We start from the raw sequence: 27,553 nt of genomic DNA, 5'->3' as shown, positions 1-27,553 counted from the left end.
ACCCTGCACCTCCCACTATATAATTCTCAGTCTGTGGCTTCCTGCTGCCCCCATTCCCCTCCTCACATCATGTCACTGCTCCTGTCACATGCAGCCCTGTCCTCACTGACACATCACTCATCTCCTGATATACTCTGTGCTGCTGGGGACCCTGCTCCTCACACTATATAACTCTCAGTCTGTGGCTTCCTGCTGCCCCCATTCCCCTCCTCACATCATGTCACTGCCCCTGTCACATGCAGCCCTGTCCTCACTGACACATCACTCATCTCCTGATATACTCTGTGCTGCTGGGGACCCTGCTCCTCCCACTATATAACTCTCAGTCTGTGACTTCCTGTTGCCTCCATTCCCCTCCTCACATCATGTCACTGCCCCTGTCACATGCAGCCCTGTCCTCACTGACACATCACTCATCTCCTGATATACTCTGTGCTGCTGGACCCTAATTCTGAAGCTTTGTGTCATTATGGACAATGGGGGTGTATAGGACACACACACCCGACTGCCTGAAAGCAGAACCAGTAGTACAGCAATGTGAGGCATGCTGCCTATGCCCGGAGTATCTGGCTGACTCCTCTCTGTGTCACATTGGGGACCCCCAGGCCGTAGGGCACAACTGTCTGGTATGAGAGTGTAACACATGGTGACTCTGGAACCCTCGCTGCTCTCTCAGCATCCTGTGGTGTCTGTCACATGAGATTGGGCGCAGAACTCTCTCCTATCACCCTCCTATGTACTCCTGCTCGGGTCCCCAGCTGGGCAGAGCCGCCCTCTTTATATATCCTTATATACAGAGTTCTCGCTGTACTCTGTCTATTCTGCGTAATCATCCACAACAATAGCTGTTATTTATATCATGGGCATGGATGTGCATTTTATCTGACTCACGATCCAGCTGAGATCCATCTGCCTGTGACTGGATACTGGGTGCGTGATCATCATCCCCCAGGGGTCCCGTCTGTCCTTCACTGTGGTCGCAGTTCACCAAGGTGGGCACGTGGGTCTAATACAATGCATGCTCAATGCATACCGCACTTGTGCATCCTAGTGACTCCCCAAATGTACGGCGAGGTGCATATTGTCACTAGCCTATCAGGCAACGTCAAGTGTGTACATGTGAAGGGGGAGGCGGTTGCATCTGTGTACGGAGAAGCAGTAACATCAGTAAACCTAAAGGCGGTTACATGTCTGTACAGAAAGGAGGTGTCATCGGCGTAAGGGGGAGGCGGTTGCATCTGCGGAAGGAGAGGCGGTTGCATCTGTGGAAGGAGAGGCGGTTACATCTCTGTAGGGAGAGGCGGTTGCATCTGCGGAAGGAGAGGCGGTTGCATCTGCGGAAGGAGAGGCGGTTGCATCTGTGGAAGGAGAGGCGGTTGCATCTGGGGAAGGAGAGGCGGTTGCATCTGCGGAAGGAGAGGCGGTTGCATCTGCGGAAGGAGAGGCGGTTGCATCTGCGGAAGGAGAGGCGGTTGCATGTCTGTTCAGAAAGGAGGTTACATCTCTGTAGGGAGAGGCGGTTACATCTGTGTACAGAGACATCTGTTTGAGACAAAAGTGAATATATTTTATAAATAGCTTCCCAACTCCGTTGTTTTATGGTAACTTCCAAGTGAGTTAACTAAGGGAACATTATACCTTTATTATATGTGCCAATTTGTATGAAACATTTTTATTTCATATCTTTGAGTACACCTAAAAATGTTCTGTGATGTCACTGGCTCCTAGTGACTGGATAGGCTGCACTCTCAGTGATGTCACTGGCTCCTAGTGACTGGATAGGCTGCACTCTCAGTGATGTCACTGGCTCCTAGTGACTGAAGAGGCTTCACTCTCAGTGATGTCACTGGCTCCTAGTGACTGGAGAGGCTGCACTCTCAGTGATGTCACTGGTTCCTAGTGACTGGATAGGGTGCACTCTCAGTGATGTCACTGGCTCCTAGTAACTTGATAGGCTGCAGTGTCCCTGTTAATTCCAGGTTTACCATCTTCTATTACCATTCATCATCAGAGAGTCACTATTGATATTTGCAACCATCTGCATCATTCATTGGTAACTGTCTTCATCGGTGATCTCATCCGCATGCCGGTGTTATTGGTACATCTCCAGAGCTTAAGTTACTTACCTGCAGTGTGCGGTACTGCTTCATCTTTTGCAGCGATACCATTGATGGTCATCTCATTCAGTTCCACCTGATTCCTGCACATCCCCTCCGGTTCTAGTCTGGTCACAGTCTTCTTTGGTTCCAACAGATTCCTGTATACCTCCGGTTCAAGCCCAGCCACAGTCCTCTTCGATCCCAGCCGATACATGCTCAGCCCTGGTCCCTGGGGACCATTCTGCAATTTGTGCTCCTAAATCTCCGCTATTTGGCCGTGCCTTCAGGCCCAGGACTCTCACTCCGTGGTCATCTTATCCATGTGGAAAACCACATGAAGCCTCCTAGCTTCGATTTCACTCCAGCCCCAGAGCAAATCATTGGAACAGGTCCAACTCAAACCTCAGGCGTGACATTACCTACTGTAGTGACTGGTTAGGCTGCGCTCTCAGTGATGTCACCAGTGACTGGTTAGGCTGCGCTCTCAGTGATGTCACCAATGATTTGTTGAGCTGCTCTCTCAGTGGTGTCACCAGTGACTCAGTGATGTCACCAGTGACTGGTTAGGCTGCACTCTCAGTGATGTCACCAATGTTGTTGAGCTGCTCTCTGTGATGTCACCAGCGACTGGTTAGGCTGCAATCTCTGTGATGTCACCATTGACTCTCAGTGATGTCACAAGTGACTGGTTAGGCTGCGCTCTCAGTGATGTCACCAGCGACTGGTTAGGCTGCAATCTCTGTGATGTCACCATTGACTCTCAGTGATGTCACAAGTGACTGGTTAGGCTGCGCTCTCAGTGATGTCACCAGTGACTTGTTGAGCTGCTCTCTGTGATGTCACCAGTGACTTATTGAGCTGTGTTCTCAGTGATGTCACCAGTGACTGGTTAGGCTGCGCTCTCAGTGATGTCACCAGTGACTTGTTAGGATGCGCTCTTAATGATGTCACCAATGACTTGTTGAGCTGCTCTCTGTGATGTCACCAATGACTTGTTGAGCTGCATTATCAGTGATGTCACCGGTGACCGGTTAGGCTGCGCTCTCAGTGATGTCACCAGTGACTTAGTGATGTCACCAGTTACTTAGTGATGTCACCAGTGACTGGTGAGGCTGCGCTCTCAGTGATGTCACCAGTGACTGGTTAGGCTGCGCTCTCAGTGATGTCACCAGTGACTCAGTGATGTCACCAGTGACTGGTTAGGCTGCGCTCTCAGTGATGTCACCAATGATTTGTTGAGCTGCTCTCTCAGTGGTGTCACCAGTGACTCAGTGATGTCACCAGTGACTGGTTAGGCTGCACTCTCAGTGATGTTACCAATGATTTGTTGAGCTGCTCTCTCAGTGGTGTCACCAGCGACTGGTTAGGCTGCAATCTCTGTGATGTCACCATTGACTCTCAGTGATGTCACAAGTGACTGGTTAGGCTGCGCTCTCAGTGATGTCACCAGCGACTGGTTAGGCTGCAGTCTCTGTGATGTCACCATTGACTCTCAGTGATGTCACAAGTGACTGGTTAGGCTGCGCTCTCAGTGATGTCACCAGTGACTTGTTGAGCTGCTCTCTGTGATGTCACCAGTGACTTATTGAGCTGTGTTCTCAGTGATGTCACCAGTGACTGGTTAGGCTGCGCTCTCAGTGATGTCACCAGTGACTTGTTAGGATACGCTCTTAATGATGTCACCAATGACTTGTTGAGCTGCTCTCTGTGATGTCACCAATGACTTGTTGAGCTGCATTATCAGTGATGTCACCGGTGACCGGTTAGGCTGCGCTCTCAGTGATGTCACCAGTTACTTAGTGATGTCACCAGTGACTGGTGAGGCTGCGCTCTCAGTGATGTCCCCAGTGACTGGTTAGGCTGCGCTCTCAGTGATGTCACCAGTGACTTGTTGAGCTGCTCTCTGTGATGTCACCAGTGACTTGTTGAGCTGTGTTCTCAGTAATGTCACCAGTGACTGGTTAGGCTGCGCTCTCAGTGATGTCATCAGTGACTCGGTGATGTCACCAGTGACTGGTTAGGCTGCACTATCAGTGATGTCATTAGTGATTTGTTGAGCTGCTCTCTCAGTGGTGTCACCAGCGACTGGTTAGGCTGCAATCTCTGTGATGTCACCATTGACTCTCAGTGATGTCCCCAGTGACTTGTTGAGCTGCTCTCTGTGATGTCACCAGTGACTGGTTAGGCTGCGCTCTCAGTGATGTCCCCAGTGACTCAGGGATGTCACCAGTGACTGGTTAGGCTGCGCTCTCAGTGATGTCCCCAGTGACTCAGTGATGTCACCAATGACTTGTTGAGCTGCATTCTCAGTGATGTCACCGGTGACCGGTTAGGCTGCGCTCTCAGTGATGTCACCAGTGACTGGTTAGGCTGCGCTCTCAGTGATGTCCCCAGTGACTCAGTGATGTCACCAATGACTTGTTGAGCTGCATTCTCAGTGATGTCACCGGTGACTGGTGAGGCTGCGCTCTCAGTGATGTCACCGGTGACTGGTGAGGCTGCGCTCTCAGTGATGTCACCAGTGACTCAGTGATGTCACCAGTGACTGGTTAGGCTGCACTCTCAGTGATGTCTCCAATGATTTGTTGAGCTGCACTCTCAGTGGTGTCACCGGCGACTGGTTAGGCTGCAATCTCTGTGATGTCACCATTGACTCTCAGTGATGTCCCTAGTGACTGGTTAGGCTGCGCTCTCAGTGATGTCCCCAGTGACTTGTTGAGCTGCTCTCTGTGATGTCACCAGTGACTTGTTGAGCTGTGTTCTCAGTGATGTCCCCAGTGACTGGTTAGGCTGCGCTCTCAGTGATGTCACCAGTGACTCTCAGGAATGTCACCAGTGACTTGTTAGGATGCGTTCTCAGTGATGTCACCAGTGAGTTGATGAGCTGCTCTCTGTGATGTTACCAATGACTTGTTGAGCTGCGTTCTCAGTGATGTCACCAGTGACTGGTTAGGCTGCGCTCTCAGTGATGTCACCAGTGACTGGTTAGGCTGTGCTCTCAGTGATGTCACCAGTGACTGGTTAGGCTGTGCTCTCAGTGATGTCACCAGTGACTGGTTAGGCTGTGCTCTCAGTGATGTCACCAGTGACTTGTTAGGCTGCGCTCTCAGTGATGTCACCAGTGACTGGTTCGGCTGCGCTCTCAGTGATGTCATTAGTGACTGGTTAGGCTGCACTCTCAGTGATGTCACCAGTGACTGGATAAGCTGCGCTCTCAGTGATGTCAGCAGTAACTGGATAGGCTGCGCTCTCAGTGATGTCACCAGTGACTGGATAGGCTGCGCTCTCAGTGATGTCACCAGTGACTGGATAGGCTGCGCTCTTAGTGATGTCACCAGTGACTGGTTAGGCTGCGCTCTCCGTGATGTCACCAGTGTCTGGTTAGGTTGCATGGTTTGGTATATTGGCTCAGACAGTGTTATGAACACCTCGTATTGTGGTTCTGCTTCTTCCCAAGCTTCCTATATATTCAGCTGCATTATTAATGGTAGATGTTTACAGGTCACACTTTATTTTTGGCTTCGGAAGAAATCTGTCTCCATGAATTCCCATTTTGTGAGTGAGCTGCTGCACATTAACCATATCTGCTCCCCCATCTCCTCTGCAGCCTGTTCCTGCAGATTAGACTCACTCTGTGCAGTGACGCAGGATGATCTCCTGCAGTGTATGTTAGATTGTCGCTCTGCAGCTGCTGTCCTTGGGAAGTACAGGGTCAGGGTCTGCCCATGCTGAGGGGAGAGGGAGCATATTGGGGGGCAATAGTGTCCCTGGCTTCTCACCTGGAACCAGAGATGGGCCGCCCTTATCTACACATTTAGCCTTTTATTATATTAATTGATACAAAATTGCAATTTGTACTCCATTTCCTAAGCCAAATAGTAGTATACAGCACTTTGTTATCTACTAACCATGAAGCAGAGACCTATAAATATATATATTGTTCTAGGACGCTCGCTGCCCATGTTAAATACAGGCTGTCACTGGCTCATGCTGACTGACGCGTTTCTCTCTCCTCTTTCTAGAACTCTGATTTATTTGAAATGATTGAGAAGATGCAGGTAAGTCTCCATGCACTCTGTATCTGTCTGTGAGACCGTACAATACACGCCAATAAGCTTCTAACTGTCATGTTACAGACTGTGCCTGAAATTATAGTTAGGAGCTGGTTGGCTGCTACTTTCTCTCTCCACTTTATCTTTCTCCATGACTGAGTAAATCTGCCCCATATGTATTACTTTTAGCACTTGGTAATATTTTGTATACTTTGAGGGGTGAATCATTCACTTTGCGTTTCAGGGCTGCAGGATGGATGAACAGAGATACTCCCTTCCTCCCCCGCTGAAGGTAAGTCCCTGGTTACTAGCTGCATGTAAGTGACCACTAGCTGGCCGCACAATCTCTGGGGCTGATTTATAGCTGTGCACGGCTGTATTCCCGGATGGCGGATTCTGTGACTTATAGTGCAGCATTTCCATGGTAATGAAGCTCCCGGTATCCCACATGGACATTACACCGTGTTGTTAGCCCTCTCTGCAGCCGCTAGTGCAAATACAGCCGCGGACTTTGGATATTTTCTTTACTAAAAGTATTTGGTTTTGCAATAAGTTCTCTGTCATGACCTCCGATGAGCGTGGCTTCCGGCCTTTGTAAGTTCTGTTACCAAAAGGGGAATCCTCTCGTTTACATATACTACTGAAAGGCTGGAGTTACAGTAACATACAGGGCCGGGTGTAGCACTGAGAGGCTGGAGTTACAGTAACATACAGGGCCTGGTGTAGTGCTGAGAGGCTGGAGTTACAGTAACATACAGGGCCGAGTGTAGTGCTGAAAGGCTGGAGTTACAGTAACATACAGGGCCGGGTGTAGTGCTGAGAGGCTGGAGTTACAGTAACATACAGGGCCGGGTGTAGTGCTGAGAGGCTGGAGTTACAGTAACATCCAGGGCCGGGTGTAGTGCTGAGAGGCTGGAGTTACAGTAACATACAGGGCCGGGTGTAGTGCTGAGAGGCTGGAGTTACAGTAACATCCAGGGCCGGGTGTAGTGCTGAGAGGCTGGAGTTACATTAACATACAGGGCCGGGTGTAGTGCTGAGAGGCTGGAGTTTACAGTAACATACAGGGCCGGGTGTAGTGCTGAGAGGCTGGAGTTACATTAACATACAGGCCCTGGTGTAGTGCTGAGAGGCTGGAGTTACAGTAACATCCAGGGCCGGGTGTAGTGCTGAGAGGCTGGAGTTACAGTAACATACAGGGCCGGGTGTAGTGCTGAGAGGCTGGAGTTACAGTAACATACAGGGCCGGGTGTAGTGCTGAGAGGCTGGAGTTACAGTAACATACAGGGTCTGGTGTAGTGCTGAGAGGCTGGAGTTACAGTAACATCCAGGGCCGGGTGTAGTGCTGAGAGGCTGGAGTTACATTAACATACAGGGCCGGGTGTAGTGCTGAGAGGCTGGAGTTACATTAACATACAGGCCCTGGTGTAGTGCTGAGAGGCTGGAGTTACAGTAACATACAGGCCCTGGTGTAGTGCTGAGAGGCTGGAGTTACAGTAACATACAGGGCCGGGTGTAGTGCTGAGAGGCTGGAGTTACAGTAACATACAGGGCCTGGTGTAGTGCTGAGAGGCTGGAGTTACAGTAACATACAGGGCCTGGTGTAGTGCTGAGAGGCTGGAGTTACAGTAACATACAGGGCCGGGTGTAGTGCTGAGAGGCTGGAGTTACAGTAACATACAGGGCCAGGTGTAGGCGCTGAGAGGCTGGAGTTACAGTAACATACAGGGCCTGGTGTAGTGCTGAGAGGCTGGAGTTACAGTAACATACAGGGCCAGGTGTAGGTGCTGAGAGGCTGGAGTTACAGTAACATACAGGGCCAGGTGTAGGCGCTGAGAGGCTGGAGTTACAGTAACATACAGGGCCTGGTGTAGTGCTGAGAGGCTGGAGTTACAGTAACATACAGGGCCGGGTGTAGTGCTGAGAGGCTGAAGTTACAGTAACATACAGGGCCGGGTGTAGTGCTGAGAGGCTGGAGTTACAGTAACATACAGGGCCGGGTGTAGTGCTGAGAGGCTGGAGTTACAGTAACATACAGGGCCAGGTGTAGTGCTGAGAGACTGGATCTACAGTAACATAGAAGGCCGGATGTAGCACTGAGAGGATGGAGTTACAGTAACATCCAGGCCCAGGTGTAGTGCTGAGAGGCTGGAGTTACTGTAACATACAGGCCCGGGTGTAGTGCTGAGAGGCTGGATCTACAGTAACATCCAGGCCCAGGTGTAGTGCTGAGAGGCTGGAGTTACAGTAACATCCAGGCCCAGGTGTAGTGCTGAGAGGCTGGAGTTACTGTAACATCCAGGCCCAGGTGTAGTGCTGAGAGGCTGGAGTTACAGTAACATCCTGGCCCGGGTGCAGTGCTGAGAGGCTGGAGTTACAGTAACATACAGGCCCGGGTGTAGTGCTGAGAGGCTGGAGTTACTGTAACATACAGGCCCGGGTGTAGTGCTGAGAGGCTGGATCTACAGTAACATACAGGGCCGGGTGTAGTGCTGAGAGGCTGGAGTTACAGTAACATACAGGGCCGGGTGTAGTGCTGAGAGGCTGGAGTTACAGTAACATTCTGGCCCAGGTGCAGTGCTGAGAGGCGGGAGTTACAGTAACATACAGGCCCGGGTGCAGTGCTGAGAGGCTGGAGTTACAGTAACATACAGGCACGGGTGTAGTGCTGAGAGGCTAGAATTAAAGTAACATCCAGGCCCGGGGGTAGTGCTGAGAGGCGGGAGTTACAGTAACATCCATGCCCGGGTGTAGTGCTGAGAGGCTAGAATTAAAGTAACATCCATGCCCGGGTGTAGTGCTGAGAGGCTGGAGTTACAGTAACATATAGTGCTTAGAGACTGGAGCTACAGTATCATCAAAAAATAATAATTACAATATGAATAATTGACAGTTCCAGTATCATCCAGGCCCGGGTGTAGCGCTGAGAGGCTGGAGCCTACAGTAACATAGAAGGCCGGGTGTAGCGCTGAGAGGCTGGAGCCTACAGTAACATAGGAGGCCAAGTGTAGTGCTGAGAGGCTGGATCTACAGTAACATAGAAGGCCGGGTGTAGCACTGCGAGGATGGAGTTACAGTAACAAGAAAAAAGAATTTAGAGATAGCGCTGAGCCAGGTATACAGTTTAGATATTTTTATTTTCTAATAAAAAGTATATATATATATATATATATATGTACTGTGTACTTATTCCACACAATAAATATACAATAGAACATTTAAATTCGATTCAATACAGGTACCGGCCAGTACCACACAAATACATAAAAAGAAAAAAATATATAAAAAGAGGTTCTGTTTGTAGGAACCTATTTGTAAAATAGTTTCTACTGCACCTACAATGTAGGGTTAGTGGGGCTCGTTAGGCAATTTGTACGGTTTCTTAGTCACCAAGTTAGTATTTCCACACTTTAAGCAGCAGGGTGGAGTTACAATAATATACAGGCCCTGGTGTAGTGCTGAGAGGCTGGAGTTACAGTAACATACAGGCCCGGGTGTAGTGCTGAGAAGCTGGAGTTACAGTAACATACAGGCCCGGATGTAATGCTGAGAGGCTGGAGTTACAATAACATACAGGGCCAGGTGTAGCCGCTGAGAGGCTGGAGTTACAGTAACATACAGGCCCGGGTGTAGTGCTGAGAGGCTAGAGTTACAATAACATACAGGGCCGAGTGTAGGCGCTGAGAGGCTGGAGTTACAGTAACATACAGGCCTGGGTGTAGTGCTGAGAGGCTGGAGTTACAATAATATACAGGCCCTGGTGTAGTGCTGAGAGGCTGGAGTTACAGTAACATACAGGCCCGGGTGTAGTGCTGAGAGGCTGGAGTTACAGTAACATACAGGGTTGGGTGTAGTGCTGAGAGGCTGGAGTTACAGTAACATACAGGGCCGGGTGTAGTGCTGAGAGGCTGGAGTTACAATAACATACAGGGCCAGGTGTCGCCACTGAGAGGCTAGAGTTACAATAACATCCAGGCCCGGGGGTATCGCTGAGAGGCTGGAGTTACAATAACATACACGGCCGAGTGTAGTGCTGAGAGGCTGGAGTTACAGTAACATACAGGGTTGGGTGTAGTGCTGAGAGGCTGGAGTTACAGTAACATACAGGCCTGGGTGTAGTGCTGAGAGGCTGGAGTTACAATAACATACAGGCCCTGGTGTAGTGCTGAGAGGCTGGAGTTACAGTAACATACAGGGTTGGGTGTAGTGCTGAGAGGCTGGAGTTACAATAACATACCGGGCCAGGTGTAGCCGCTGAGAGGCTGGAGTTACAATAACATCCAGGCCCGGGGGTATCGCTGAGAGGCTCGAGTTACAATAACATCCAGGCCCGGGGGTATCGCGTAGAGGCTCGAGTTACAATAACATCCAGGCCCGGGGGTATCGCTGAGAGGCTGGAGTTGGTGTCATCCAAGGCCGGGTGCCGTGGCCAGTTGACAGGTGTGCTGCTGGGCTGCGGGTCAAGGTGACTCACCAGCAGCACTGTCACTGTGACATGGGGGGGGGGGGGGGGGGCGGGTAGCTCGGGCTCAGCCTCGTACTGCGACCCTGTGTGTGCACACAGCGCAGTCCTCTGGAGCTGACAACAGGACGTGCCTGTGCGTGGCAGGCACCAGGAACATCAGATCATCTGATGCGTTGCAGGCACGAGGCGCATCCCGGCGCATGCACAAAATGCCCCCACAGACAGTGGGGATACCTGTCGGAGCCATCTTATCTTAGTGGGCAATATGTTTTGAATACCTGTGGAGGGGCAGGTGTGTGCAATAACAAAGGAGGGTCATTTGTGTGTGGCATTTGTAAGGGGGAGCTGGTACTTGGCATAAAAGGGGGGGGGGCAGGTGTGTGGAATAACAATGAGTGTGTGTATAATTACACTGTGGGGGAAGGTATGTGGAAATCTGTTGGTGTCCCTTGGCAATTTTAAAGTCTTGTCCGATGTGCAGCAACCTGAAAAAGTTTGAAAATCACTTGTTTAGAGGCTGGAGTTACAGTAACATGCAGGGCCGGGTGTAGCACTGAGAGGCTGGAGTTACAGTAACATACAGGGTTGGGTGTAACACTGAGAGGCTGGAGCTACAGTAACCTTGCAGGCTACGGTGTAGCACTGCAAGGCTGGAGTTACAGTAACATACAGGGTTGGGTGTAACACTAAGGCTGGAGCTACAGTAACATACAAGGTTGGGTGTAACACTGAGAGGCTGGAGCTACAGTAACATGCAGGCTTCGGTGTAGCACTGCGAGGCTGGAGTTACAGTAACATACAGGGCCGGTGTAACACTGAGAGGCTGGAGGTACAGTAACAAGAAGGGCCGAGTGTATCACTGAGAGGCTGGAGCTACAGTGACATACAGGGAGGGGAAAAATTACATAATTAGGTATTACAGGACAGGGTATAATAGTGTAATGCACAGATGGGATAATGATATGATAATTAGGTATTACAGGACGGGGTATAATAGTGTAATGCACGGATTGGATAATGATATGATAATTAGGTATTACAGGACACGGTATCCTAGTGTAATACACAGATGGGATAATGATATGATAATTAGGTATTACAGGACGGGGTATAATAGTGTAATGCACGGATTGGATAATGATATGATAATTAGGTATTACAGGACACGGTATCCTAGTGTAATACACAGATGGGATAATGATATGATAATTAGGTATTACAGGACACGGTATAATAGTGTAATGCACAGATGGGATAATGATATGATAATTAGGTATTACAGGACAGGGTATAATAGTGTAATGCACAGATGGGATAATGATATGATAATTAGGTATAACAGGACAGGGTATAATAGTGTAATGCACAGATGAGATAATGATATGATAATTAGGTATTACAGGACGGGGTATAATAGTGTAATGCACAGATGGGATAATGATATGATAATTAGGTATTACAGTACAGGGTATAATAGTGTAATGCACAGATGGGATAATGATATGATAATTAGGTATTACAGGACGGGGTATAATAGTGTAATGCACGGATGGGATAATGATATGATAATTAGGTATTACAGGACACGGTATAATAGTGTAATGCACAGATGGGATAATGATATGATAATTAGGTATAACAGGACAGGGTATAATAGTGTAATGCACAGATGAGATAATGATATGATAATTAGGTATTACAGGACGGGGTATAATAGTGTAATGCACGGATGGGATAATGATATGATAATTAGGTATTACAGGACACGGTATAATAGTGTAATGCACAGATGGGATAATGATATGATAATTAGGTATTACAGGACACGGTATAATAGTGTAATGCACAGATGGGATAATGATATGATAATTAGGTATTACAGGACAGGGTATAATAGTGTAATGCATGGATGGGATAATGATATGATAATTAGGTATTACAGGACAGGGTATAATAGTGTATTGCATGGATGGGATAATGATATGATAATTAGGTATTACAGGATGGGGTATAATAGTGTAATGCATGGATGGGATAATGATATGATAATTAGGTATTACAGGACAGGGTATAATAGTGTAATGCATGGATGGGATATTGATATGATAATTAGGTATTACAGGACGGTATAATAGTGTAATGCACAGATGAGATAATGATATGATAATTAGGTATTACAGGACAGGGTATAATAGTGTAATGCACGGATGAGATAATGATATGATAATTAGGTATTACAGCACAGGGTATAATAGTGTAATGCACAGATGGGATAATTATATGATAATTAGGTATTACAGGACGGGGTATAATAGTGTAATACACAGATGGGATAATGATATGATAATTAGGTATTACAGGACAGGGTATAATAGTGTAATGCACAGATGAGATAATGATATGATAATTAGGTATTACAGGACGGGGTATAATAGTGTAATGCACAGATGGGATAATGATATGATAATTAGGTATTACAGGATGGGGTATAATAGTGTAATGCACAGATGGGATAATGATATGATAATTAGGTATTACAGGATGGGGTATCATAGTGTAATGCATGGATGGGATAATGATATGATAATTAGGTATTACAGGACGGGGTATAATAGTGTAACACATGGATGGGATAATGATATGATAATAAGGTATTACAGGACAGGGTATAATAGTGTAATGCATGGATGGGATAATGATATGATAATTAGGTATTACAGCACAGGGTATAATAGTGTAATGCACAGATGGAATAATTATATGATAATTAGGTATTACAGGACGGGGTATAATAGTGTAATACACAGATGGGATAATGATATGATAATTAGGTATTACAGGACAGGGTATAATAGTGTAATACACAGATGGGATAATGATATGATAATTAGGTATTACAGGACACGGTATAATAGTGTAATGCACAGATGGGATAATGATATGATAATTAGGTATTACAGCACAGGGTATAATAGTGTAGTGCACAGATGGGATAATGATATGATAATAAGGTATTACAGGAAGGGGTATAATAGTGTAATGCACAGATGGGATAATTATATGATAATTAGGTATTACAGGACGGGGAATAATAGTGTAATACACAGATGGGATAATGATATGATAATTCGGTATTACAGCACACGGTATAATAGTGTAATACACAGATAGGATAATGATATGATAATTAGGTATTACAGGACGGGGTATAATAGTGTAATGCACGGATTGGATAATGATATGATAATTAGGTATTACAGGACACGGTATCATAGTGTAATGCACAGATGGGATAATGATATGATAATTAGGTATTACAGGACGGGGTATAATAGTGTAATGCACGGATTGGATAATGATATGACAATTAGGTATTACAGGACAGGGTATAATAGTGTAACACATGGATGGGATAATTATATGATAATTAGGTATTACAGGACGGGGTATAATAGTGTAATACACAGATGGGATAATGATATGATAATTAGGTATTACAGCACACGGTATAATAGTGTAATACACAGATGGGATAATGATATGATAATTAGGTATTACAGGACACGGTATAATAGTGTAATGCACAGATGGGATAATGATATGATAATTAGGTATTACAGGACAGGGTATAATAGTGTAATGCACAGATGGGATAATGATATGATAATTAGGTATTACAGGACAGGGTATATTAGTGTAACACATGGATGGGATAATGATACGATAATTAGGTATTACAGGACGGGGTATAATAGTGTAATGCACGGATTGGATAATGATATGACAATTAGGTATTACAGGACAGGGTATAATAGTGTAATACACAGATGGGATAATGATATGATAATTAGGTATTACAGGACACGGTATAATAGTGTAATGCACAGATGGGATAATGATATGATAATTAGGTATTACAGGACAGGGTATAATAGTGTAATACACAGATGGGATAATGATATGATAATTAGGTATTACAGGACACGGTATAATAGTGTAATGCACAGATGGGATAATGATATGATAATTAGGTATTACAGGACAGGGTATAATAGTGTAACACATGGATGGGATAATGATATGATAATTAGGTATTACAGGACACGGTATAATAGTGTAATGCACAGATGGGATAATGATATGATAATTAGGTATTACAGGACGGGGTATAATAGTGTAACACATGGATGGGATAATGATATGATAATTAGGTATCACAGGAAGGGGTATAATAGTGTAATGCACAGATGGGATAATGATACGATAATTAGGTATTACAGGACAGGGTATAATAGTGTAACACATGGATGGGATAATGATATGATAATAAGGTATTGCAGGAAGGGGTACAATAGTGTAATGCACAGATGTGGTAATGATACGATAATTAGGTATTACAGGACAATGTATAATAGTGTAATGCACAGATGGGATAATGATACGATAATTAGGTATTACAGGACGGGGTATAATAGTGTAATGCACAGATGGGATAATGATACGATAATTAGGTATTACAGGACAGGGTATAATAGTGTAACACATGGATGGGATAATGATATGATAATTAGGTATTACAGGACGGGGTATAATAGTGTAATAATATATATATGTGTCTTTTTTCCTACTGTAGACTGAAGAGGATTACATCCCATATCCCAGCGTGCACGAGGTAAGAGGTGATGGGACTTCGCTAGTATCTCACAAACAGCTGGCAATGGGAGCTACTTTTGGCAGATTTCGGGGGGTGCGGCCTCACATATACCCCCCCAATCACATGAGCACAGAGATATTTCCTCCCGCCATATATTATCAGTGCATTGTAGTTATACCGGTGCTGAGGTCACAGGACAGGCCTAGGATTACAGAATAATTATTGGACCTCCGTGATGTCATTTCCATACCGTAACATGAAGTTATAGATGGTCTTGTCCAGTGAGCTTACAGTCTAAGGGGAGTGACCACAGCTACCCCTCCCCCATACGGCTCACCGTATTGCTGTATATCCAAGTGATTACATCATGGTACAGGGTCATCATCAGATTGGGGGACACAGGGTATTTGCTGCACTGTAAGCTATAGCGGGGAACACTGACTTCTATTACCAGGGTATAATGAGGGGGCTCTGGGGGTACCATATTCTGCACCTTGTACCTCCCCATATTGTCTTGTGTGCAGGTCCTGGGACGAGATGGTCCGTATCCCCTCATCCTCTTACCGCAGTTTGGGGGCTACTGGATAGAGGGAACCAACCACGACCTGTCCCTGTTGTGTGATGCTGACAATGTACAGTCTCCAAGTGGCAAAGTGAAGCTGGAGAGTAACCACATGGCGCGGCTATACCGCAAACACTTCCTGGGGAAGGTAAATACACGGCGCGTTCCGCCAGCCAGCCGACACAGAGATAGACCCGCACCAGCTGTACCGCAAACACTTCCTGGGGAAGGTAAATAAACAAGGCGTTCCGCCAGCCAGCCGACACAGAGATAGACCCGCATCAGCTGTACCGCAAACACTTCCTGGGGAAGGTAAATACACGGCGCGTTCCGCCAGCCAGCCGACACAGAGATACACCCGCACCAGCTGTACCGCAAACACTTCCTGGGGAAGGTAAATACACGGCGCGTTCCGCCAGCCAGCCGACACAGAGATAGACCCGCATCAGCTGTACCGCAAACACTTCCTGGGGAAGGTAAATACACGGCGCGTTCCGCCAGCCAGCCGACACAGAGATACACCCGCACCAGCTGTACCGCAAACACTTCCTGGGGAAGGTAAATACACGGCGCGTTCCGCCAGCCAGCCGACACAGAGATACACCCGCACCAGCTGTACCGCAAACACTTCCTGGGGAAGTTAAATACACGGCGCGTTCCGCCAGCCAGCCGACACAGAGATAGACCCACACCAGCTGTACCGCACACACTTCCTGGGGAAGGTAAATACATGGCACATTCCGCCAGCCAGCCGACACAGAGATACACCCGCACCAGCTGTACCGCAAACACTTTCTGGGGAAGGTAAATACACGGCGCATTCCACCGACCAGCCGACACAGATACACCCGCACCAGCTGTACCGCAAACACTTCCTGGGGAAGGTAAATACACGTTGCGTTCCGCCAGCCAGCCGACACAGATACACCCGCACCAGCTGTACCGCAAACACTTCCTGGGGAAGGTAAATACACGGCGCATTCCACCGACCAGCCGACACAGATACACCCGCACCAGCTGTACCGCAAACACTTCCTGGGGAAGGTAAATACACTGCGCATTCCACCGACCAGCCGACGCAGATACACCCGCACCAGCTGTACCGCAAACACTTCCTGGGGAAGGTAAATACACTGCGCATTCCACCGACCAGCCGACACAGAGATAAACCCGCACCAGCTGTACCGCAAACACTTCCTGGGGAAGGTAAATACACGGCGCATTCCACCGACCAGCCGACACAGATACACCCGCACCAGCTGTACCGCAAACACTTCCTGGGGAAGGTAAATACACGGCGCATTCCACCGACCAGCCGACACAGATACACCCGCACCAGCTGTACCGCAAACACTTCCTGGGGAAGGTAAATACACTGCGCATTCCACCGACCAGCCGACACAGATACACCCGCACCAGCTGTACCGCAAACACTTCCTGGGGAAGGTAAATACACTGCGCATTCCACCGACCAGCCGACACAGAGATAAACCCGCACCAGCTGTACCGCAAACACTTCCTGGGGAAGGTAAATACACGGTGCATTCCACCGACCAGCCGACACAGAAACACCCGCACAAGCTGTACCGCAAACACTTCCTGAGGAAGGTAAATACACGGCGCATTCCACCGACCAGCCGACACAGATACACCCGCACAAGCTGTACCGCAAACACTTCCTGGGGAAGGTAAATACACGGCGCATTCCACCGACCAGCCGACACAGAGATAAACCCGCACCAGCTGTACCGCAAACACTTCCTGGGGAAGGTAAATAAACAAGGCGTTCCGCCAGCCAGCCGACACAGAGATAGACCCGCATCAGCTGTACCGCAAACACATCCTGGGGAAGGTAAATACACGGCGCGTTCCGCCAGCCAGCCGACACAGAGATACACCCGCACCAGCTGTACCGCAAAAACTTCCTGGGGAAGGTAAATACACGGCGCGTTCCGCCAGCCAGCCGACACAGAGATAGACCCGCACCAGCTGTACCGCAAACCCTTCCTGGGGAAGGTAAATAAACAAGGCGTTCCGCCAGCCAGCCGACACAGAGATAGACCCGCATCAGCTGTACCGCAAACACTTCCTGGGGAAGGTAAATACACGGCGCGTTCCGCCAGCCAGCCGACACAGAGATACACCCGCACCAGCTGTACCGCAAACACTTCCTGGGGAAGGTAAATACACGGTGCGTTCCGCCAGCCAGCCGACGCAGAGATAGACCCGCATCAGCTGTACCGCAAACACTTCCTGGGGAAGGTAAATACACGGCGCGTTCCGCCAGCCGACACAGAGATACACCCGCACCAGCTGTACCGCAAACACTTCCTGGGGAAGGTAAATACACGGCGCGTTCCGCCAGCCGACACAGAGATACACCCGCACCAGCTGTACCGCAAACACTTCCTGGGGAAGTTAAATACACGGCGCGTTCCGCCAGCCAGCCGACACAGAGATAGACCCACACCAGCTGTACCGCAAACACTTCCTGGGGAAGGTAAATACATGGCACATTCCGCCAGCCAGCCGACACAGAGATACACCCGCACCAGCTGTACCGCAAACACTTTCTGGGGAAGGTAAATACACGGCGCATTCCACCGACCAGCCGACACAGATACACCCGCACCAGCTGTACCGCAAACACTTCCTGGGGAAGGTAAATACACGTTGCGTTCCGCCAGCCAGCCGACACCGATACACCCGCACCAGCTGTACCGCAAACACTTCCTGGGGAAGGTAAATACACTGCGCATTCCACCGTCCAGCCGACACAGATACACCCGCACCAGCTGTACCGCAAACACTTCCTGGGGAAGGTAAATACACGGTGCATTCCACCGACCAGCCGACACAGAAACACCTGCACAAGCTGTACCGCAAACACTTCCTGGGGAAGGTAAATACACGGCGCGTTCCGCCAGCCAGCCGACACAGAGATAGACCCACACCAGCTGTACCGCAAACACTTCCTGGGGAAGGTAAATACATGGCACATTCCGCCAGCCAGCCGACACAGAGATACACCCGCACCAGCTGTACCGCAAACACTTCCTGGGGAAGGTAAATACACGGCGCATTCCACCGACCAGCCGACACAGATACACCCGCACCAGCTGTACCGCAAACACTTCCTGGGGAAGGTAAATACACGGCGCGTTCCGCCAGCCAGCCGACACAGATACACCCGCACCAGCTGTACCGCAAACACTTCCTGGGGAAGGTAAATACACGGCACATTCCACCGACCAGCCGACACAGATACACCCGCACCAGCTGTACCGCAAACACTTTCTGGGGAAGGTAAATACACGGCGCATTCCACCGACCAGCCGACACATATACACCCGCACCAGCTGTACCGCAAACACTTCCTGGGGAAGGTAAATACACGGCGCGTTCCGCCAGCCAGCCGACACAGATACACCCGCACCAGCTGTACCGCAAACACTTCCTGGGGAAGGTAAATACACGGCCCATTCCACCGATTAGCCGACACAGATACACCCGCACCAGCTGTACCGCAAACACTTCCTGGGGAAGGTAAATACACGGCGCATTCCACCGACCAGCCGCACAGATACACCCACACCAGCTGTACCGCAAACACTTCCTGGGGAAGGTAAATACACGGCGCATTCCACCGACCAGCCGACACAGAGATAAACCCGCACCAGCTGTACCGCAAACACTTACACGGCGCATTCTGTCAACCAGCCGACACCAAGATAGACCCACTCCAGCTGTACCGCAAACACTTCCTTGGGAAGGTAAATAAACGGCACATTCTGCCGACACAGATATAGGCCCACATAAGTATCTTCCACCAACACAGAGCTAGGCCCACAACACCCAACACGGGCACCTTCTGACAACCAGCCGACACAGAGATAGACCACGCCGGTTACCCTACACTGACCCCGGTATATTGGGTCACACTGGTTACCGCATACTGACCCCAGTATATAGGGTCACACCGGTTACCGCACACTGACCTGGTATATAGGGTCACACCGGTTACTGCACACTGACCCCAGTATATAGGGTCACACCGGTTACCCTACACTGACCCCAGTATATAAGGTCACACTGGTTACCGTACACTGACCCCAGTATAATGGGGAACACAGGTTACCGCATACTGACCCCAGTATATAGGGTCACACCGGTTACCGCACACTGACCCCGGTATATAGGGTCACACCGGTTACCGCATACTGACCCCGGTATATAGGGTCACACCGGTTACAGCACACTGACCCCGGTATATAGGGTCACACCATTTACAGCACACTGACCCGGTATATAGGGTCACACCGGTTACTGCACACTGACCCTGGTATATAGGGTCACACTGGTTACCGCACACTGACCCCGGGATATAGGGTCACACCGGTTACCGCACACTGACCCCGGGATATAGGGTCACACTGGTTACCGCATACTGACCCCGGGACATAGGGCCACACCGGTTACTGCACACTGACCCCGAGATATAGGGTCACACCGGTTACTGCACACTGACCCCGGTATATAGGGTCACACCGGTTACCGCACACTGACCCCGGTATATAGGGTCACACCGGTTAACGCTCTATAGGGATTTATATTATACTAATTCTGGTAATATGTTCTAGGAACACTTTAACTATTACTCGGTGGATGCGGCGCTGGGTCATCTCGTCTTCTCACTGAAGTATGATGTCATCGGGGACCAGGAGCACCTCCGCCTTCTTCTCCGGTACGTGTTATGTCGCTGCTGACGCTACATTACGTCTCCTCACAATGTCGACGTTCCCTAGGTCTATTTGACAATGCTGACATGACCACTGACAAAATTCAGTTATGTAATGTTGACATGTCGACAGTGTGTTTTTGCTGTGATTGTATAATGTCAGCCATTGTGACCCGGCTCAGTGACGTGTGTGTAGGTAATGGGGCACAGCACAGAACACGGGGTGCCAGACCTCTCTGCCCATCTCATGTCTTGTTTCAGGACAAAATGCCAAACGTACCACGATGTCATCCCGATATCCTGCCTCACCGAGTTCCCCAACGTTGTACAAATGGCGAAGGTAATGGGCGGATTCATGTGATGTCATCAGAACGGGGGAGTGTGTAATACAGGTCACAGGAGGGAAGAGCTGATGTCAGACATGGGGTAGCGGGAATGGGGTAACTAATGGGCATCTGGCACAAGGGATAGGGGCATTGGGGTAACTAATGGGCTTCAGGCACAGGGAATAGGGGCATTGGGGTAACTAATGGCGTCAGGCACAATGGATAGCAGGAATGGGGTAACTAATGGGCATCTGGCACAAGGGATAGGGGCATTTGGGTAACTAATTGGCGTCCGGCATGAGGGATAGGGGCTTTGGGGTAACTAATGGGCTTGAGGCACAGGGGATAGGGGCATTGGGGTAACTAATGGGCATTGGAACAAGGGATAGGGGTATTGGGGTAACTAATGGGTGTCTGGCACAAGGGATAGGGGCATTAGGGTAACTAATGGGCATCTGGCACAAGGGATAGGGGCATTGGCGTAACTAATGGGCGTCAGGCACAGGGGATAGGGGTGTTGGGGTAACTAATGGGCATCAGGCACAGGGGATAGGGGCATTGGGGTAACTAATGGGCGTCTGGCACAAGGGATAGGGGCATTGGCGTAACTAATGGGCGTCAGGCACAGGGTATAGGGGTGTTGGGGTAACTAATGGGCATCAGGCACAGGGGATAGGGGCATTGGGGTAACTAATAGGTTTCAGGCACAGGGAATAAGGGCATTAGGGTAAATGGTCATCTGGCACAGGGCATGGGGGCATTGGAGTAACTAATGGTTGTCAGGCACAGAGGATAGGGGCATTAGGATAAATGGCCTCAGGTACAGGGGATAGGGGCATTAGGGTAACTAATGGGCATGGGGGCATTGGGGTAACTAATGGGTGTCAGGCACAGAGGATAGGGGCATTAGGGTAAATAATGGTAATCTGGCATAGGGGATTGGAGCATTAGGGTAACTAATGGGCATGGGGGCATTGGGGTAACTAATGGGTGTCAGGCACAGAGGATAGGGGCATTAGGGTAAATAATGGTCATCTGGCATAGGGGATTGGGGCATTAGGGTAACTAATGGGGTAACAGAGACCTGACGCAGACTGATCTGTGTGTTACAGCTTGTTTGTGAAGATGTGAATGTGGATCGATTTCACCCCGTCCTCTACCCGAAGGTGAGTCGGGACATGATACACGGTGACCCAATGCTCCGGAATCTGATCTGTGTGTATCTTGGCAGCGCTGCCATCAGGGGCGTCTGTCACATTACACAGGGGGAAGGATCTGTAATACCTGATGGTCATAATGATACAGCTTAATGTAATAATGTATTATATAATGTATCGCTGTGACTCTGTCACTTTGACTATCACTAATATTCTATCACTATTAATGTATCGCTGTGACTCTGTCACTTTGACTATCACTAATATTCTATCACTATTAATGTATCGCTGTGACTCTGTCACTGTGACTATCACTAATATTCTATCACTATTAATGTATCGCTGTGACTCTGTCACTGTGACTATCACTAATATTCTATCACTATTAATGTATCGCTGTGACTCTTGTCGCTGTGACTATCACTAATATTCTATCACTATTAATGTATCGCTGTGACTCTTGTCGCTGTGACTCTGTCACTATTAATGTATCACTATTACTGTTTCTTTACCCCTCTTTCATTTTTACCAACAGGCGTCGCGTCTCATCGTCACGTTTGATGAACACGTCATCAGCAATAACTTCAAATTTGGTGTCATCTACCAGAAAACAGGACAGGTCAGATGGTGGGGGTCTCCCGAGTCCTACTGTATGTGACCAGGGAATCTGCCGAGTGTTGTTAGAGGCTGTGTGTGTGTGGTGGCGGGGGTTGTCAGAGACTGTGTGTGTAGTAAAGGATGTCATCAGGTGCCCAGTGATGCGTGTTGGTGTATAGGGTCCGTGTGCCCAGTAATGGGCATTGGTGTATAGGGTCTGCATTCCTAGTGATGTGTGTTGCTGTATAGGGTCCGTTGGCCCAGTAATGGGCAATGGTGTATAGGGTCTGCATTCCTAGTGATGGGCGTTGGTGTATAGGGTCTGTGTTCCTAGTGATGGGTGTTGGTGTATAGGGTCCATGTGCCCAGTGATGGGCATTGGTGTATAGGGACTGCATGCCTAGTGATGGGCGTTGGTGTATAGGGTATGTGTTCCTAGCGATGGGCGTTGGTGTATAGGGTATGTGTTCCTAGCGATGGGCGTTGGTGTATGGGACCCGAGAGCCTTGTGATGGGCATTGGTGTATAGGGTCTGTGTGCCCAGTGATGGGTGTTGGTGTATAGGATCTGTGTGCCCAGTGATGGGCATTGGTGTATAGGGTCTGCGTTCCTAGTGATGGGTGTTGGTGTATAGGGTCTGTGTGCCCAGTGATGGGTGTTGGTGTATAGGGTCCATGTTCCTAGTGATGGGTGTTGGTGTATAGGGTCTGCGTTCCTAGTGATGGGTGTTGGTGTATAGGGTTTGTGTGCCCAGTGATGGGTGTTGGTGTATAGGGTCCATGTGCCCAGTGATGGGTGTTGGTGTATAGGGTCCATGTGCCCAGTGATGGGTGTTGGTGTATAGGGTCCATATTCTTAGTGATGGGCGTTGGTGTATAGGGTCCATGTTCCTAGTGATGGGTGTTGGTGTATATGGTCCATGTTCCTAGTGATGGGTGTTGGTGTATAGGGTCTGTGTGCCCAGTGATGGGTGTTGGTGTATAGGGCCTGTGTGCCCAGTGATGGGTGTTGGTGTATAGGGTCCGTGTGCCCAGTGATGGGCGTTGGTGTATAGGACCCGCATGCCTAGTGATGGGCATTGGTGTATAGGGTATGTGTTCCTAGCGATGGGCGTTGGTGTATAGGGTATGTGTTCCTAGCGATGGGCGTTGGTGTATGGGACCCGAGAGCCTTGTGATGGGCATTGGTGTATAGGGTCTGTGTGCCCAGTGATGGGTGTTGGTGTATAGGATCTGTGTGCCCAGTGATGGGCATTGGTGTATAGGGTCTGCGTTCCTAGTGATGGGTGTTGGTGTATAGGGTCTGTGTGCCCAGTGATGGGTGTTGGTGTATAGGGTCCATGTTCCTAGTGATGGGTGTTGGTGTATAGGGTCTGCGTTCCTAGTGATGGGTGTTGGTGTATAGGGTTTGTGTGCCCAGTGATGGGTGTTGGTGTATAGGGTCCATGTGCCCAGTGATGGGTGTTGGTGTATAGGGTCCATGTGCCCAGTGATGGGTGTTGGTGTATAGGGTCCATATTCTTAGTGATGGGCGTTGGTGTATAGGGTCCATGTTCCTAGTGATGGGTGTTGGTGTATATGGTCCATGTTCCTAGTGATGGGTGTTGGTGTATAGGGCCTGTGTGCCCAGTGATGGGTGTTGGTGTATAGGGTCCGTGTGCCCAGTGATGGGTGTTGGTGTATAGGGTCTGTGTGCTCAGTGATGGGTGTTGGTGTATAGGGTCTGCGTTCCTAGTGATGGGTGTTGGTGTATAGGGTCTGTGTGCCCAGTGATGGGTGTTGGTGTATAGGGTCCATGTTCCTAGTGATGGGTGTTGGTGTATAGGGTCTGCGTTCCTAGTGATGGGTGTTGGTGTATAGGGCCTGTGTGCCCAGTGATGGGTGGTGGTGTATAGGATCCATGTTCCTAGTGATAGGTGTTGGTGTATAGGTCTGTGTGCCCAGTGATGTGCGTAGGTGCATAGGGTCTGTGTGCCCAGTGATGGGTGTTGGTGTATAGGGTCCATGTTCCTAGTGATGGGTGTTGGTGTATAGGGTCCATGTTCCTAGTGATGGGTGTTGGTGTATAGGGTCCATGTTCCTAGTGATGGGTGTTGGTGTATAGGGTCCATGTTCCTAGTGATGGGTGTTGGTGTATAGGGTCCATGTTCCTAGTGATGGGTGTTGGTGTATAGAGTCTGTGTGCCCAGTGATGGGTGTTGGTGTATAGGGTCCATGTTCCTAGTGATGGGTGTTGGTGTATAGGGTTTGTGTGCCCAGTGATGGGTGTTGGTGTATACGGTCCATGTGCCCAGTGATGGGTGTTGGTGTATAGGGTCCGTGTGCCCAGTGATGGGTGTTGGTGTATAGGGTCCGTGTGCCCAGTGATGGGTGTTGGTGTATAGGGTCCGTGTGCCCAGTGATGGGTGTTGGTGTATAGGGTCCATGTGCCCAGTGATGGGTGTTGGTGTATAGGGTCTGTGTGCCCAGTGATGGGCATTGGTGTATAGGTTGCGTGTGCCCAGTGATGGGCGTTGGTGTATAGGGTCCGTGTGCCCAGTGATGGGCATTGGTGTATAGGGTCCGTGTGCCCAGTGATGGACGTTATTGATGCTGGACACATGGACCCTTACATCACTGTTTCACCATTTGCAGACCACAGAAGAGGAATTATTTAGCACGATGGATGAGAGTCCAGCCTTTGTGGAATTTCTGGACCTTCTGGGAGAGCGGGTTCTTCTGCAGGACTTTAAGGGGTAAGTCTGCATTTTTAGGAGAAGTTTATTACATACGTTCTCTATGTCTGGTATAATGGTTTACTAGCATTACCTGCTCACTACCACATCTGATATTCCAGGTTCCGGGGTGGTCTAGATGTAGCTCATGGACAGACGGGAACAGAATCCATCTACTGCAACTTCCGTGGCAAAGAAATCATGTTCCACATCTCCACCAAGCTCCCGTACACAGAAGGAGATGCCCAGCAGGTAGGACGTTCCTATGCCCCGATCTATACACCTATGTGTGTATATAGAGGAGGAAGGACCAGGGCTGAAATGTTGTTGGAGGTTATATTCATACCCTTGTCCTCTCCCTCTTGGGCTATTGTAATGCCCCACTTTCAGATTCTGTCCAGTCTCCATTATAGTGGTGTGAGGGGGAGGGTGTATTCCCAAAAAATGGAGGAATCTGGAAATTATTGTAGTATGTAATTTTACATCATAATCTGTTATTATAAAGCTGTAGACGTATAACATTACAGACCCGGTAGCTCCTTAGTGTCACCCGCATGGGCAGGTTCCTCTCCTGGGTGCCCGTTCCTGGCACAACGTGGTATAGACCTACAGAACCGGTAGCTTCTTAGTGTCACCCACATGGGAAGGTTCCTCTCCTGGTGCCCCTTCCTGGCCCGACGTGATGTAGACATATAGACCTACAGACCCGGGCGCTCCTTAGTGTCACCTGCATGGAAAGGTTCCTCTCCTGGTGCCCGTTCCTGGCCTGACGAGATGTAGACATATAGACCTACAGAACCAGTAGCTCCTTAGTGTCACCCACATGGGAAGGTTCCTCTCCTGTGCCCTTTCCTGGCCCGACGTGATGTAGACATATAGACCTACAGACCCGGGCGCTCCTTAGTGTCACCCGCATGGGAAGGTTCCTCTCCTGGTGCCCGTTCCTGGCCTGACGAGATGTAGACATACAGACCTACAGAACCGGTAGCTCCTTAGTGTCACCCGCATGGGAAGGTTCCTCTCCTGGTGCCCGTTCCTGGCCTGACGAGATGTAGACATATAGACCTACAGAACCGGTAGCTCCTTAGTGTCACCCACATGGGAAGGTTCCTCTCCTGGGTGCCCGATCCTGGCACAATGTGGTATAGACCTACAGAACCGGTAGCTTCTTAGTGTCACCCGCATGGGAAGGTTCCTCTCCTAGTGCCCGTTCCTAGCCTGACGAGATGTAGACATATAGACCTACAGAACCGGTAGCTCTTTAGTGTCACCCGCATGGGAAGGTTCCTCTCCTGGTGCCCGTTCCTGGCCCGACGTGATGTATACATATAGACCTACAGACCCGGGCGCTCCTTAGTGTCACCCACATGGGAAGGCTCCTCTCCTGGTGCCCGTTCCTGGCCTGACGTGATGTAGACCTACAGACCCGGGCGCTCCTTAGTGTCACCCACATGGGAAGGTTCCTCTCCTGGTGCCCGTTCCTGGCCTGATGTGATGTAGACATATAGACCTACAGAACCGGTAGCTCCTTAGTGTCACCCGCATGGGAAGGTTCCTCTCCTGGTGCCCGTTCCTGGTCAGACATGATGTAGACATATAGACCTACAGACCCGGGCGCTCCTTAGTGTCACCCGTATGGGAAGGTTCCTCTCCTGGGTGCCCGTTCCTGACACGATGTGGTATAGACCTACAGAACCGGTAGCTTCTTAGTGTCACCCGCATGGGAAGGCTCCTCTCCTGGTGCCCGTTCCTGGCCTGACGTGATGTAGACCTACAGACCCGGGTGCTCCTTAGTGTTACCCGCATGGGAAGGTTCCTATCCTGGTGCCCGTTCCTGGCCTGACGTGATGTACACATATAGACCTACAGAACCGGTAGCTCCTTGGTGTCACCCGCATGGGAAGGTTCCTCTCCTGGTGCCCGTTCCTGGCCTGACGTGATGTAGACATATAGACCTAGAGAACCGGTAGCTCCCGTGTATCACTCGCATGGGAAGGTTCCTCTCCTGGTGCTCGTTCCTTGTCAGACGTGATGTAGACATATAGACCTACAGAACCGGTAGCTCCTTAGTGTCACCCGCATGGGAAGGTTCCTCTCCTGGTGCCCGTTCCTGGCCAGACGTGATGTAGACATATAGACCTACAGAACCGGTAGCTCCTTAGTGTCACCCGCACGGGAAGGCTCCTCTCC

The 27,553-nt window shown here is 49.3% G+C and overlaps 1 protein-coding gene across 9 annotated transcripts in view; it reads left to right on the top strand.

Moving 5' to 3' along the window:
• Positions 1–27,553, top strand: part of RAP1GAP (RAP1 GTPase activating protein) — a 202,832-nt gene that overhangs the window by 115,134 nt on the left and 60,145 nt on the right. For all 9 annotated transcript variants that reach the window (XM_083161794.1, XM_083161789.1, XM_083161795.1 and 6 more), the window contains 10 exons: positions 6,122–6,157; positions 6,396–6,443; positions 15,250–15,288; positions 15,795–15,980; positions 20,473–20,576; positions 20,832–20,910; positions 22,009–22,062; positions 22,589–22,672; positions 25,284–25,384; positions 25,486–25,615. In XM_083161794.1, coding sequence (XP_083017920.1) covers positions 6,122–6,157; positions 6,396–6,443; positions 15,250–15,288; positions 15,795–15,980; positions 20,473–20,576; positions 20,832–20,910; positions 22,009–22,062; positions 22,589–22,672; positions 25,284–25,384; positions 25,486–25,615 — 861 coding nt within the window. The remainder of the gene's footprint in view (positions 1–6,121; positions 6,158–6,395; positions 6,444–15,249; positions 15,289–15,794; positions 15,981–20,472; positions 20,577–20,831; positions 20,911–22,008; positions 22,063–22,588; positions 22,673–25,283; positions 25,385–25,485; positions 25,616–27,553) is intronic.

This window comes from Crinia signifera, chromosome 19 (assembly GCF_055691185.1).
Source record: "Crinia signifera chromosome 19, ASM5569118v1, whole genome shotgun sequence".
Taxonomy (NCBI): domain Eukaryota; kingdom Metazoa; phylum Chordata; class Amphibia; order Anura; family Myobatrachidae; genus Crinia; species Crinia signifera.
This window is presented reverse-complemented; position numbering and strand designations above follow the sequence as displayed.